This window comes from Oncorhynchus tshawytscha, linkage group LG31 (assembly GCF_018296145.1).
Source record: "Oncorhynchus tshawytscha isolate Ot180627B linkage group LG31, Otsh_v2.0, whole genome shotgun sequence".
Taxonomy (NCBI): Eukaryota; Metazoa; Chordata; class Actinopteri; order Salmoniformes; family Salmonidae; genus Oncorhynchus; species Oncorhynchus tshawytscha.
The window spans coordinates 4,704,276-4,719,905 of NC_056459.1; the positions used below are offsets into that span (position 1 = coordinate 4,704,276).

At 41.7% G+C, this 15,630-nt stretch overlaps 1 protein-coding gene across 2 annotated transcripts in view; it reads right to left on the reverse strand.

The window, feature by feature from the left end:
• Positions 1 to 2,162: 2,162 nt before the first annotated feature.
• Positions 2,163 to 15,630, reverse strand: part of LOC112229931 (sterile alpha motif domain-containing protein 12) — a 102,171-nt gene continuing 88,703 nt past the window's right edge. The window contains exons 6-7 of one of the 2 annotated variants that reach the window (XR_006080550.1): positions 4,766 to 5,659; positions 2,163 to 4,725 (exon numbers count right to left, since the gene is read on the reverse strand). Coding sequence is in view for 1 of the 2 variants with exons in the window: in XM_024396081.2 (XP_024251849.1) it covers positions 5,637 to 5,659 (23 nt within the window). In the remaining variant the exon portion in view is untranslated. Of the gene's footprint in view, positions 5,660 to 15,630 lie in introns of both variants that reach the window. The other variant, XM_024396081.2, reaches the window with a different exon arrangement.

Genomic DNA, 15,630 nt, shown 5'->3' on the forward strand with positions numbered 1-15,630 from the left:
TGTAGAAAATACACTTTTACATTGCCAAGATGCATTATGACCGATCACAATCATATAAGCCAGATAGGCCTATCACGTACATGCCCTTATATCAGTCCTGCTCCTGCGTTCATCCCAGTCGTCAGCAACAGAGCGTGGGGTAGGTGCATGTCTGACGTCAATGTGTACGCAATTACCAATGATCATTTATTATGGTCAATAAAAACGCTAACATACTGTTGACAAGTAGGTTATGGCGTAATGGAATGTTTTGCATTGTTCGGTAGGTTTTGTGCGTTTTGACACTTATGTAGGTGTCATAACCTGCCATAAAATAACTACTGTGGTAGGTTTTGACAATCTTATCACAGGAGGTTGGTGGAGCCTTAATTGGAGAGGACAGGCTCGTGGTAATAGCTGGAGCGGGACTGGTGGAATGGTATCAAATGGTTTCTGTGTGTTTGATGCCATTCACTCTGTTCCAGACGTTATTATGAGCCGTCCTCCCCTCACCAGCCTCCTGTGACTTATGTAGGGGTCACAACAGCCATAAAATAATGCATTATACGTCTCCACAGGTCTAAATATAAAGTGTCATGACCATTTTATAAACAGGTTATGACATGTAATGTCAGCTGTTATGACATATGAAGTGTTATGACGTTGGGTGTGAAGTAACATTTCATTGATATCTAAGATTATGCACCCTATATGTAGATGGAGGGGGGGGCTGAAGACTTGGTCTGCATGCCTGTCTGATATGGAAAACACCAGCAAGTAATAAAAACATTCTGTAAAAATGGCAGAAAAATCATACATTACAGTTTCTCAATCACGTACGAGCGTTTTTTTTTGCACAATGTTGTCGATTTCCAAAACAGAGTTCCACAAGGCAGAACTGTGGCCTTTTCCAAAACAGAGTTCCACAAGGCAGAACTGTGGCCTTTTCCAAAACAGAGTTCCACAAGGCAGAACTGTGGCCTTTTGCAAAACAGTAAATGCGTTTTCAAAATGTAGCTGCCTTCTCAAAACAAATACATAAAAATAAAAAAACGACATTATAGTCTACCGTCAAAAATTGCAAATAGATTCATGAAAATAACACCACTGCCTGCAACCATATTTATCTTTCGAGTCCAAGCAGACAAAAGTCTTAACAATCCCATTAGATCAATACATTTTCTTTGCAGATACTAAATCATGATCAATATTGGAAGAACAACTATACGAAAGGTGCAGAACTACTCTCCTTTTATGCATATTTGATCATACACGGCAAGTCAAACATTATTCCTGATAAAAATATAAAATAAAGAACATCGTGTGCAAGATTCATTCATCGGTATCATCACAATCCAAGTCCATGTATTCAATACAAAATCTGGTTTGCTCATTGTTTTGTAGCCTTTCCATTGGTTCACAGAAACTATCCACAATAGAAATAAGGAATGGTGAATACAAAGGGAGTAACACAACTGATATGAACGTATAGGTCTCAATCCACACCTAAACAAAATCTAAATCTAAGCAACCCAAAGTTACTTAGAAGTAACCCAACTTCATTCTCTGCAATATTGTAAAAAAACACTAAATAAATCAAATTAGACATTCCCCATTGCCTAGACCTTTCCAAATACAGTGAGCACCAAAAGTATTGGGACAGTGACAATTTTGTTGTTGTTTTCTTGGCTCTGTATTCCAGCAATTTGGATTTAAATGATTAAAGTGCAGACTGTCAGCTTTAATTTGAGGGTATTTTCATCCATATCAGGTGAACTGTTTAGAAATTACAGGGCTGGAAATCATTGGTCCCCTAAAATGGGGGGACTAAGGTATTGGGACAAATTAATTTAAATGTGTATTAAAGTTTAGTATTTGGTCCCATATTTTCTAGCACACAATGACTACGTCAAGCTTGTGACTAGAAACTTTTACTGTTTGTTGTAGTTGCGTTTCAGATCATTTTCGGCCCGATAGAAATAAATGGTAAATAATGTATAACGTCATTAGTGAGTCACTTTTATTGTCTCCTGAGTGGCGCAGCGGTCTAAGGCACTGCATCTCAGTGCTTGAGGCGTCAGACACCCTGGTTCGAATCCAGGCTGTATCACGACCGGCCGTGATTGGGAGTCCCAAAGGGCGGCGCACAATTGGCCCAGCGGCGCCCGGGTTTGGCCGGTGTAGGCCGTCATTGTTCTTAACTGACTTGCCTCGTTGAATAAAAATGTAAATAAGAATAGAATGTTTCTAAACACTTCTACACTAATGTGGATGCTACCACGATACTGTACTGAATGACTCATGAATAATGAGAACGTGATGGATGCATATACACCTGTGAATGTAATGTCTGACTATGTGTAGTGACACAATTCCTTGTATGTCTGCTTCTATTTGCATGCATGTTTTTCTTGTGCAATAAGAAAGTGAGGCTCAATATAAGGTTTATTTTGTGTAACAGTGTACTAGTAAAGTGCCAACGAAAAAATTCCAAATGCCTAAAAAAATAAATCAGGAGATTGTGGAAAGAGCCAGTTCAGGCAAGTCCTCGGGCACCTTGGCAGAGCGGGCAGGGTCGTGTTCATTAGGAACCAAACAGGAGAAAACAGACAAACAGGGAGGGACTACCTGGACTTGTCCAATAAGAAACCATCGTTTTTGTTTTCTGTTGCAAAACGTTTTGTTATGGTATTCCCTAATGAACATGACCCAGGTTTGAAATGCCTTGAAAGTCACATGGTTGGCTACGGCACACAAAGTAATCATACTTCCCTTCCCCAAAACACCCCACCAGCCAAGTTATGGTGGGTCTGCTCCATCCAGACATGTTACAGTTGCAGGAGGGTTTTTCCCCTTACCCAAACACTGAATACAATACTGTCCTCAACAAAACACTGCCTTGTGTTAAAACTCTGTAGACCGCTCCTCCCAGTTTGGCTATTGACATCCAGATGATGTGAAATCAGAGCGCCAGCCTTCTAGACTGGAAGCAGCCAGGCAGGGCAGGCAGCCCACACAGTCCAAGAGAGACACTGACACCAGAGCTCCACCGAAGCATGAAATAGCCACTTGTATTTTGATATGGACAACTTCATCCCATGTGACCAAGTATCAGCATTCCTTACCTCTCCAATGTCAGGGATTGGGCTATTCCAGGCCTGGAGGGCAACGCAGTCCTGAAGGTTTAATCAATACGAATCTGCTACTACTGGGCCAACCAACCACTAGAGAGCATAAGGCAAGCTCCAAACCAAACAATGGACGCTCGTAACACACAAGACCCAATGTTGCAATTAAATTCCGCTAAATCAAAGGCTCTCCAGGGCTGGAATTCTCCCCCTTTGGTTTCTTGGTGGCCATTTCAATTTTTTCGATCCCCATTTATTCATATTCACAGGGAGGAGGTTGTTGTGATGGTAACAATAGGTCATGCTACACTGGTAGTGATACATGGGTAATAGGAATCACTCCAGCATACTGGCTTTAGTTAAAGTTCATTACTGGCTACAAGGTGTGAAAACACACATATAGGTCACGATGGCCCAAGCAACAGGTTTGTTGGCACGACCGGTAAAATGCCTTTTTATCACCAGTGAATGGCCATTTCACATGAACAGTCACAGCAAAGAGTTAGTTTCTCATAAAAAACAGTACCCGAGAGATTACATACCACGTCTCTCTCTGAGACTTGACAGACATTTGGATGATTTGGGTTTTTTTTGCCCACGGTACATTTTCCTTTCTACACTATTTTCAATATACCTCATATCTAAAAATAGTCTCAAGCAGTGAGATATGTGAGAGAATCTTTTTCATCATCAGTAGAGAAGCACTTGCCTCGTTCTCTCCCTCAACCAACCAATTGTCCCGTGTAGGTTATCCGTCATTTCATTTTCCCTGGCTCAAAAGCACTTTAGCCAGGTCCTCGCAATACCATACCGTGTTCCATTTATGTTGCCAGGACTTTTCACTATCACATTTAGTACCTTTTGGTTTGGCAGGTCTTTTCACCATCACATTTAGTACCTTTTGGTTTGGCAGGTCTTTTCACCATCACATTTAGTACCTTTTGGTTTGCCAGGTCTTTTCACCATCACATTTAGTACCTTTTGGTTTGCCAGGTCTTTTCACCATCACATTTAGAACCTTTTGGTTTGGCAGGTCTTTTCACTATCACATTTAGTACCTTTTGGTTTGGCAGGTCTTTTCACCATCACATTTAGTACCTTTTGGTTTGGCAGGTCTTTTCACCATCACATTTAGTACCTTTTGGTTTGCCAGGTCTTTTCACTATCACATTTAGTACCTTTTGGTTTGCCAGGTCTTTTCACCATCACATTTAGTACCTTTTGGTTTGGCAGGTCTTTTCACCATCACATTTAGTACCTTTTGGTTTGCCAGGTCTTTTCACTATCACATTTAGTACCTTTTGGTTTGGCAGGTCTTTTCACCATCACATTTAGTACCTTTTGGTTTGGCAGGTCTTTTCACCATCACATTTAGTACCTTTTGGTTTGCCAGGTCTTTTCACTATCACATTTAGTACCTTTTGGTTTGCCAGGTCTTTTCACCATCACATTTAGTACCTTTTGGTTTGGCAGGTCTTTTCACAATCACATTTAGTACCTTTTGGTTTGGCAGGTCTTTTCACCATCACATTTAGTACCTTTTGGTTTGGCAGGTCTTTTCACCATCACATTTAGTACCTTTTGGTTTGCCAGGTCTTTTCACCATCACATTTAGTACCTTTTGGTTTGCCAGGTCTTTTCACCATCACATTTAGTACCTTTTGGTTTAGCAGGTTCTCCCGCTTCATGCCACACCTGGACGTATTCACAGTGAAGGCTTGCTGACCCCGCTGAGAAAGCGACCCACAGAGTGAACGTGGGGAAAGGTGCGAGGAAAAGACAGACGGGACAACAGATGTAATTTTCACTAGGCAAGCCCAAACTCTGACAGGGCACAGAATCAATGCAGACAACAGTCAGAAAAAGAGGGACAGAGAGGGGAAGGGAATGCAAAATGTAGCGCCCTCTCACTGCTCTGGCGATATAGTCAGTGAGGACAGAGAGAGAGAGGAAGGCTGGTGTACCCAATGTCTCTAAAGTCACCATTAGAAGTCACTAGAATGTTACACACCTGCTCGGTGGTGTATCGTGGGGGTACTATTCACACTTAAGGTCTGTTCTACACTGGAGGGTTTACTATACAGTGAGAAGGTTGTTGGAAGTGGACGCCATCTTTGACGTGTTTGTTTTCTCATTGTTCTCCACAGTCCTTGTAGTGGGATCGTCAGTTGAGGATGGATACATTTTTGATGCTTGTTCTCAGAATAGAGCCCTGGTGGTAATTCAGAAGGGGTAAGAGAGTTGGGATGGGATAGGGACAAATATAGTGGAAACTCTTGGTTAAAGGCAAGAAAATGATTGTCTGTCTGTGATAAGTCACTGGACAGGCCAATGACTTGACTTGTTTGAAGGTTTGAAATTAAGCATGGGGTTAAAATCAAGGTTAGGATTAAGATTGGAGTTAGGTATGAGATTGGGGTTAGGACGGCTTTGATTGGTGGTGGGAGGTGGTCAAGGGTCAGATGTAGGAAGCCCAGGATCAGAGGGAGACCGGGTCCTGTTGGCAGCTGGTTTCCAAGAACGCCTGGGCTACGGAGATCCCTCCAGAGATGCTGCAGAGAAGGAGAGAGAGAAAGAGGCCGAGAGGAAGAGAAAGAGAGCGAACGAGAGAGAAGAGATGATTAAAAGAGGGCGGAAGTGAGAAATGGATAAACAGACAAAAAGGAAGCAAAAATGGGAACAAAAATATACAGAGAAATTTAGGAGGAAATGGAAAAATTAAAAAATAATTGTGATTACAAGTGTCAGGCAAGGGGAGGTAGAAATATGGATCAGGGGGAATTAACAAAATAGAGGAGAAAGAAAGAGATAAAGAGAGAAAGGATAAAAGAGAGAAGAAAAGGAGGGGAGACATAATTATAAAATGGCAGTAGCAGCAGAGAATCAACACAGTGGAGCAGCACTGCGCTCCCAGGCACACAAAGAGAGGTGGAGAGCTGTGTGTGTGAGTGAGTGAGAGAAAGAGAGAAAAAGCACACACACACACCAGGCGGATCAGGGGAGAGAAGATAAGTGACATTTAAAGCTTGGCTACGACGTGTGACATGGTACGGGGGACACATGCCAAGTCTCTCTGATGAGTCTGAATCAGTCTCTGAAAGACCGGCACACTGTTATTAAACCACCATTTTTTTTTATTGAAATGAAAGCAAGTGCTTATGCAATATTTATCACATATAGGCTTTGTGGCTGTGTATCAAACGACATACTCAACGTTTTAGAACATACCAGAGCTCTAAATAAATACAAGTGTGTAGGTCTTTATATGCAAGGTTGGGGAGTAACAGATTACATGTTACCAACAAGAATTTTGTTATCAGACAAGATACTTTTGAAAAAGTTGATGATTACTTCTAAATTCGCCCAAAAATATTCCTAACTTCTGTTATTCCTAACTTGTGCATTCAAATCACCATTGAAATAAGGGCACAATTTGAATTTGTTCCGCTTGAGCAAGTCAGACACCACTATAAATTTAAAAAGTTGTCACATGCACCAAATACAATTGGTGTAGACTACCGTGAAATGCTTGCTTACGAGCCCTTCCCAACGATGCAAAGTAAAAAAATATCTAAATTGTAACACGATAAATAAAATACACAAGAATGAAGCTGTATACAGGGAGTACCAGTACCAGATCAATGTGCAGAGGTAAGAGGTATTTGAGGGAAATATGTACATGAAGGCAGGGTAAAGGGACTAGACATCAGGATAGATAATAATAAGGCATTTGAGGTAGATACAGTCTGAAGTTTACATACACCTTAGTTAAATACATTTAAACACCATTTTTCACAATTCCTGACATTTAATCTGAGTAAAAATTCCTTGTCTTAGGTCAGTTAGGATCACCACTTTATTTTAAGAATGTGAAATGTCAGAATAATATTAGAAAGAAGGATTTATTTCAGCTTTTATTTCTTTCATAACATTCCCAGTGGGTCAGAAGTTTACATACACTCAATTAGTATTTGGTAGCATTGCCTTTAAATTGTTTAACTTGGGTCAAATGTTTCAGGTAGCCTTCCACAAGCTTCCCACAATAAGTTGGGTGAATATTGGCCCCTTCCTCCTGCCAGAGCTGGTGTAACCGAGTCGGGTTTGTTGGCCTCCTTGCTTGCACAGGCTTTTTCAATTCTGCCCACAAATGTTCTATAGGTCTGAGGTCAGGGCATTGCGATGGCCTCTCCAATACCTTGACTTTGTTGTCCTTGATAAACTTCTCCTTAATGCAACCGCTGTGTCAGATTTCAAAAAGGCTTACGGTGAAAGCACACTACTTGATTATGTTAGGTCAGCGCCTAGCTACAAAACCATACAGCCATTTTCCAACCAAGGAGACGTGTCACAAAAGTCAGAATAGCGTTAAAATTAATCACTTACCTTTGTTGATCTTCATCTGGTGGCACTCCTAGGTCTCCATGTTAGACAATAAATGTAAGTTTTGTTCGATAATGTCCCCGTTTATGTCCAAAAATGTATTAAAATCCAAAAGGCACAATGCGCGCTCTCAACATCAAGACGAAAAGTCAAAAACGTACAATAAAAGTTAGTAGAAACATGTCAAACGATGTTTAAAATCAATCGGGTTGTTTTTCTCATAAATAATCATTATTTCAACCGGACAAAAGCTTTGTCAATAGAAAAGGTAAACAAGAAAGGCGCGCTCCCGATCACGCGCTGGGCTCATGTCTGGAAATTTCCACCTGCCTCTCATTGAAAGTGCTGTATCTCCCTCATTTTTCAGAGTAAAAGCCTGAAACAATGCCTAAAGACTGGCCACATGTCGAGGAAGCCACAAAGACCGTGAACTGGGTTCTAGGTCTTTGTATGGTGGATCGGCTTTCAATGGAAAAACAGGCTTTTGAAATAATACTACTTCCTGGTTGGATTTTCCTCAGGTTTTCGACTGTCATAACATTTCTGTTATACTCACCGACATTAGTTTAAAAGTTTGAAACTTGAGTATTTTCTATCTAAATCTACTAATTATATGCATATCCTAGCTTCTGGACCTGAGTAGCAGGCAGTTTAATTTGGGCACGCTTTTCATCCAAAATTCCAAATGCTAGTGAAGTTAAGGACAACAAAGTCAAGGTATTGGAGTGGCCATCACAAAGCCCTGACCTCAAACCTATAGAACATTTGTGGGCAGAATTGAAAAAGCGTGTGCGAGTAAGGAGGCCTACAAACCTGACTCAGTTACACCTGCTCTGTCAGGAGGAATGGGCCAAAATTCACCCAAATTATTGTGGGAAGCTTGTGGAAGGCTACCCAAAACATTTGACCCAAGTTAAACAATTTAAAGGCAATGCTACCAAATACTAATTGAGTATGTAATCTTCTGACCCACTGGGAATGCGATAAAAGAAATAAAAGCTGAAATAAATCCTTCTCTCTACTATTATTCTGACATTTCATTCTTAAAATAAATTGGTGATCTAACTGACCTAAAACAGGGAATTATTACTAGGATTAAACATCAGGAATTGTGAAAAAGAGAGTTTAAATGTATTTGGCTAAGGTGTGTGTAAACTTCTGACTTCTGTATGCAAAAACATATGGGGGATTGGAAGTGATGCAGACAATTACATTGATGGAAGCTACAATCTATCTGCAATATTAAAGCTGATCTACCCCCTATTAAAAAAAAGAAAGGAACGAGGGTTTGTGATTGGAGCGTGTCGAGTTCTTGGGGATGGGGTCTGGTTTGCGATTGGATGGTATCCATTTTTTCCGGGTGCGTGATCTGGTTTTTGACTGTCTCTTTTCCCCTCGGTTCGGGTTTCATGCCGTCTAAGAAAGGCTGTTTCGGTGACCATGAGATTGTCTAATCTGGCCCTTCTTCTGATGTGCTCAGAGCAAGCCAATGATCAGTAAATGTATTTATAGTATCTGGTCTACCATGTGGTTGGTCCATAAACTCATTACTGCAGCAGCAGTTATTCCAGGGAACAGAGGGGCCCTTGGGTTCAGTTCCATCACTTTGGCTGTGAGCTTAAATCCTTGACTGTTTGCAGTAACACACACACGCACACAAATGATATTGTTCGGAGACTCTGTGGTTCACAGATAGGGTTTAACAAAGCTTTGTTCCACAGCGTGCCTTCAAAATAGGTCATCCTGTTCTCGGGCTGTTTGTGAGAGTTTCCTTATTTACTCCTGCCCTGATTTCACAACATAAACAAAAAAATGCAAGTTTTGCCCTCTTAAAACAGAAAAAAAACCCTGCTCATCAGCATAACCCTGAGAGGTTAAGTAAATACGTTATTTTATGTGGAGGGAGTCAGTCATTCTGCCTTTATGACTTTCGCCACTCAGGTTTCTGTTCGTCATATTTATTCCTGCAACTGAAAATCCCCACCAGTACTCATACTGTCAATGTTTGTTATTAGGATGACGTTTGGGGGAATATGGGCCTGATTGGGGGTTTGGGGTAAGGGAAGGGTGTGTATGTATATGTGTGTGTGTGGCAGGAAATCATAATACAAGTAACTGACAAAATATAAGAAACACTAGAGTAAATGAGGGATACCAAGTATATTGAAAGCAGGTGCTTCTATGGTTCCGGAATTAATTAAGCAATTAACATCCCATCATGCTTAGGGTCATGTATAAAAATGCTGAGCAGGCCATTATTTGGCTACCATGGCTATGCCCCCATAGTATGACAATCCCCCCACCCCCCCATCCATAGGACACGAGTGGTCACTGAATGGTTGATAAGCATGAAAACTATGTAAACCATATGCCATGGCCTTCTCAATCACCAGAACTCAACCCAATTGAACACTTATGGGAGGATTCTGGAGCCGTGCCCGAGACCGCATTTTCCACCACCATCAACAAAACCAAATGGAAGAATGGTGTAGCATCCCTCCAATAGTTCTATGCCAAGGTGCATTGAAGCTGTTCTGACTCGTGGTGGCCCAACAGTCTAAGACACTTTATATTGGGGTTTCCTTTATTTTGGTAGTTACCTGTACATCATCCTAGTACGATGCCATGATGCCTCCATGCTCTAAGTTATTTACGACATGTAATGGTACTCGCCAGAGGACCCTACTGTACTTAACTCATTACCAGTGCTCTGTTCTCTTCTTTAGCACAGAACTCACTTCTCCTCTTCTCCTCTCTTTCAGTGATGCAACACACACACAAAAAAAACCACACAAACAAACAAAGGTGTGAGTGCAGAATTGCTGAAAGTACTGTACTGTAAATGTCCCACGAGGGCCACTGTAGGTGGTCCTGAGAGGTTTGACGATGGTGGCGACCGCTTCATGATCCTCCACTTTCAGGGCGGTTACAGTGTTCTTGCATTAAAGCACAAGAGTTGTATATTGTAGCTCCACCATTGGCGAATGCAAAAGATATTGGTTGTAGCTAGTAGTGTACTTGCTATATCTCAAACATTGGTTACAGCTATAAAACCAGTTGTAGCACAAGCGCTAGCTGTATTAGCATTAGCTAACTGCTAAACAAGGCTGCTAAATAGCTAATCAACTTGCTACCTGGACTACCTGCAATGACCACTTTTATATATTTTTTTACTAACTCTTTCATGGACTATGCGCACACACCACACACACATTACTGTTTTCCTCTCTCTCTCGCTCTGGCAACTGAGTTAGGAAGGACGCCTGTATCTTTGTAGTGACTGGGTGTATTGATACACCATCCAAAGTGTATTTAATAACTTCACCATGCTCAAACGGATATTCAATGTCTGCTTTTTTATTTGTACCCATCTACCAATAGGTGCCCTTCTTTGTGAGGCATTGGAAAACCTCCTTGGTCTTTGTAGTTGAATCTGCTCGAGTGAGGGACCTTACAGATAATATGTGTGGGGTACAGAGATGAGGTAGTCATTCAAAAAGCATGAACAGAATTATTACACACAGAATGAGTCCATGCAACTTAGTTAAGCAAATCTTTACTCCTGCAACTTATTTAGGCTTGTCATAACCAAAAGGTTTGATACTTGACTCTAGACATTTAAAATGTCAAAAAACAATTGTACTTTGACATTATGGGGTAGTGTGTAAACCAGTTACCCACAATTTCAATTGAATCCATTTTAAATTCAGGCTGGGAATACTTTCTGAAGGCACTATAGCTACCTCAATTACCTCGTACCTCTACACATCAACTCAGTGCTGGTACTCCCTGTATACAGCCAAGTTATTTTTGACTTGTTATTGTTATTCACTGTGTTCATTTCTCATGTCACTATTTCTATTTTATCTTCAACTCTGCATTTCACTTAAGTCTACACCTGTTGTTTACGAAACATGTGACAAATGACATTTGATTTATACAGGGATCTTATGGCCAGACTACGTAATATATATTGTATCGTTATCAAGTAGTTTGTGAAATGTTTGCATCTAGATTACCGAGACTAGCCATCTCTGGTACAGCTTGTTGCTACAGCATCGTCGACAGCTCACACATCGCAGTTTGCTGAACAATTGCTTTTATTTTGGGGCTCAGGTATTCGTCTGCAGTTTTGGCACCACTCCTTGTTCCTTCTGCAAAGTTAGGGAAGCAGAGAGAGGTAGGAGAGGGATGGGGGCTGCAGCCTGGCCCAGGTCTACCGCGCAGCGCAGGTTTCTCCTGACACTGATAAATACCTGAGGAATGGGACACACTCGAGAGCTCTGCTACAGGCGTCATTAACCTTGTAGAACCTAACCCTGCGCCCATGATTAACGGCGGGCTATTATGTGCTATTAAACACCAGCACGGGAGCGTCCCGTCACCCACACCAAAACACGCATCTAAAGCTGCCAAACATGTAGGGCCTTCAAGTCTCAAACTTTTCTAAGTTTCTCCTATCTCCCATAGGAGGAAAGCTGTTACAGGAGGGCTAATACGCATACGATATGATTGTGCGGCAGTGCATGGCTCAATATGCTCTAATGTCGCTCTACTCCTGCTCTGTACTACGTTTGGGGTGGCTCTTACATGTTTCTCCTCCCTGTCTAGTTCAAAAAACTGTTATTGTTTATTACAATAGAATAGAACGCCCGGAGTCTCTATAGTCTGGGCAATAAGCAAAATACCCTAGCACAGTAGAAAAACCTTTTTACATATGAAAAGGGTAAAGAAGAAAGAGGTGGAGAGCGAATGAAGCTGGGAACGAAACCAATAAAGCGAGAAAAAGAGAATAAGAGGTGGCAGGCAGGGTGGGTTGGGAGAAAAGGAAGGAAGGAGAGAGAGCGCGAGAGAGATAGAGCGAGAGAGAGAGCGAGAGAGAGAGAGCGAGAGAGAGGCAAGGGTAGATTGAGGGAGCGAGAGAGAGGGGAGAAAGATGGAGAGCTATTCCCTGATGTGGCTCTCGGCAGCCTCTTCGCGGCTCCTGCTCGGAGGGCTACAGCAGTTACACTTCGGCTTAAAAATAGCCCCCTGATCATTTATTTAGCTGGAGCGCACCATCCTGCATTGTGCGCCTAGAGAATAGAATTGCTTTCCCTGTCTGTTCCAGGCGTGAGACTTTCGGCTCGCTCCCTACAACACCTCAATGTCTTCCACTTTAGTTCCATCCAAGGAATGCCAGGGCAATGCGAGCACGGCGTCTTGTGCTACATCAATTAGGGTTACAACGCACTGCAGCTTCCAAAGCTACATTCATTGTCTTTTAAATCTAGGATATACAGTTGAAGTCGGAAGTTTACATACATCATAGCCAAATACATTTAATCCGAGTAAAAATTCCCTGTCTCAGGTCAGTTAGGATCATCACTTTCATTTTAAGAATGTGAAATGTCAGAATAATAGTAGAGAGAATTATTTCTTTCAGCTTTTATTTCTTTCATCACATTCCCAGTGGGTCAGAAGTTTACATACACTCAATTAGTATTTGGTAGCATTGCCTTTAAAATGGTTTAACTTGGGTCAAACGTTTTGGGTAGCCTTCCACAAGTTTCCCACAATAATTTGGGTGAATTTTGGCCCATTCCTCCTGACAGAGCTGGTGTAACTGAGTCAGGTTTGTAGGCCTCCTTGCTCACATGCTTTTCAGTTCTGCCCACAAAAGTTCTATAGGATTGAGGTCAGGTCTTTGTGATGGCCACTCCAATACCTTGACTTCGTTGTCCTTAAGCCATTTTGCCACATCTATGGAAGTATGCTTGGGGTCATTGTCCATTTGGAAGACCCATTTGCGACCAAGCTTTAACTTCCTGACTGATGTCTTGACATGTTGCTTCAATATATCCACATAATGTTCTCTCCTCATGATGCAATCTATTTTGTGAAGTGCACCAGACCCTCCTGCAACAAAGCACTTCCACAACATGATGCTGCCACCCCGTGCTTCACGGTTGGGATGGTGTTCTTCGGCTTGCAAGCCTCCCCCTTTTCCACCAAACACAACGATGGTCATTATGGCCAAACAGTTCTATTTTTGTTTCATCAGACCAGAGGACATTTCTCCAGAAAGTACGATCTTTGTCCCCATGTGCAGTTGCAAACCGTAGTCTGGCTTTTATATGGAGGTTTAGGAGCATTGGATTCTTCTTTGCTGATCGGCCTTTCAGGTTGTCGATATAGGACTCATTTTACTGTGGATATAGAAACTTTTGTGCCTGTTTCCTCTAGTATCTTCACAGGGTCCCTTGCTGTTGTTCTGGGAGTGATTTGTACTTTTCGCACCAAAGTACGTTCATCTCCTTCTTGTGCAGTATGACGGCTGTGTGGTCCCATGGTGTTTATACTTGCGCACTATTGTTTGTTACAGATGAACGTGGTACCTTCAGGCGTTTGGAAATTGCTCCCAAGGATGAACCAGACTTGTGGAGGTCTACAATTTTTTTTCCTGACGTCTTGGCTGATTTCCTTTGATTTTCCCATGATGTCAAGCAAAGAAGCACTGAGTTTGAAGGTAGGCCTTGAAATACATCCACAAGTACACCTCTAATTCTCAAATGTCAATTAGCCTATCAGAAGCTTCTAAAGCCATGACATTTTCTGGAATTTTCCAAGCTGTTTAAATGCACAGTCAACTTAGTGTACGTAAACTTCTGACCCACTGGAATTGTGATACAGTGAATTATAGGTGAAATAATCTGTCTGTAAACAATTGTTGGAAAAATGACTTGTGTCATGCAAAGTAGATGTCCTAACAGACTTGCCAAAACTATAGAAACTATAGTTTGTTAACAAGACATTTGTGGAGTGGTTGAAAAACTAGTTTTAATGACTCCAACCTAAGTGTATGCAATGTAAACTTCCGACTTCAGCTGTATACACTGAACAAAAATATAAATGCAATATGTAAAGTGTTGGTCCTATATTTTGAGGGAGCATGCAATTAATTTCTTAATTTCTTCACCATAATCCGCCTCGTCATTTTAGAGAATTTCGCAGTATGTCCAACAGGTCTCAACCGCAGACCAAGTGTAACCACCCCAGCCCAGGTCCTCCACATCCAGCTTCTTTCACTACGGGATCATCTGGGGGGGTGCGGAGGATTATTTCTGATGAAACTGTGGGTTTGCACAACCAAGGAAGTTCTGCATAAACTGTCAGACGGTCTTAGGGAAGCTCATCTGCGTGCTAGTCATCATCACCAGGGTCTTGACCCGACTGCAGTTTGGCGTCATAACTGACGTGGATAAATGCTCACCTCCAATGGCCATTGGCACGCTGGAGAAGAAGTGTGTTCTTCACGGAAGAATCCCAATTTCAACTGTACCCGCGCAGGTTTGCTGATGTCAATGTTTTAAACAGCGAGCCCCATGGTGGTGTTGGGATTATGGTATGGGCAGGCTTAAGCTACGGACAACAAACATAATAGCATTTTATCGATTGCAATTTGAAGGCACAGAGATACCGTGATGAGATCCTGAGGCCCATTGTTGTGCCACACATCCGTCGCGATCACCTCCCGGTTTCAGCATGATAATGTACGGCCCCATGTCACAAGGATCTATACACAATTCATGGCAGCTGAAAATGACCAGTTATTACATGGCCTGCATATTCAGACATGTCACCCATCAAGCATGTTTGGGATGCTCTGGATCGGTGAACGACAGCTGATCCACGCCCCTCCCTTTTTTTTTTAAAGGTATCTGATCAACAGATGCATATCTGTATTCCCAGTCATGTGAAATCCATAGATTAGGGCCTAATGAATGCATTTCAATTGAATTATTTTGTTAGATGAACTGTAAACTCAGTAAAATCTTTGAAATTGTTACATGTTGCATTTATATTTTTGTTCATGGGTAACTTTCACATGATTAAAAAAAAAAATCTTCCATTCACTGTCTATGGAATATGTCTGCAAGACCACCAAGTATTCTTAGAGCTCAGTCTTGATGAGACACTTTGAATCCTTTAGCTTCCTCACCCAGACAAAAAAGGTCTCTTCGATGTCAACACATTTGATGTTGACGACAACTCAATTCAAAGTCAATGTGATTGTGATAGGAGTCCTTCAAAGTCAACCAGTATAAGACATGATCTTATGTCGTCCAATTTTAAGAAAGGGGGAATAGCTAAGGTTAAGGGG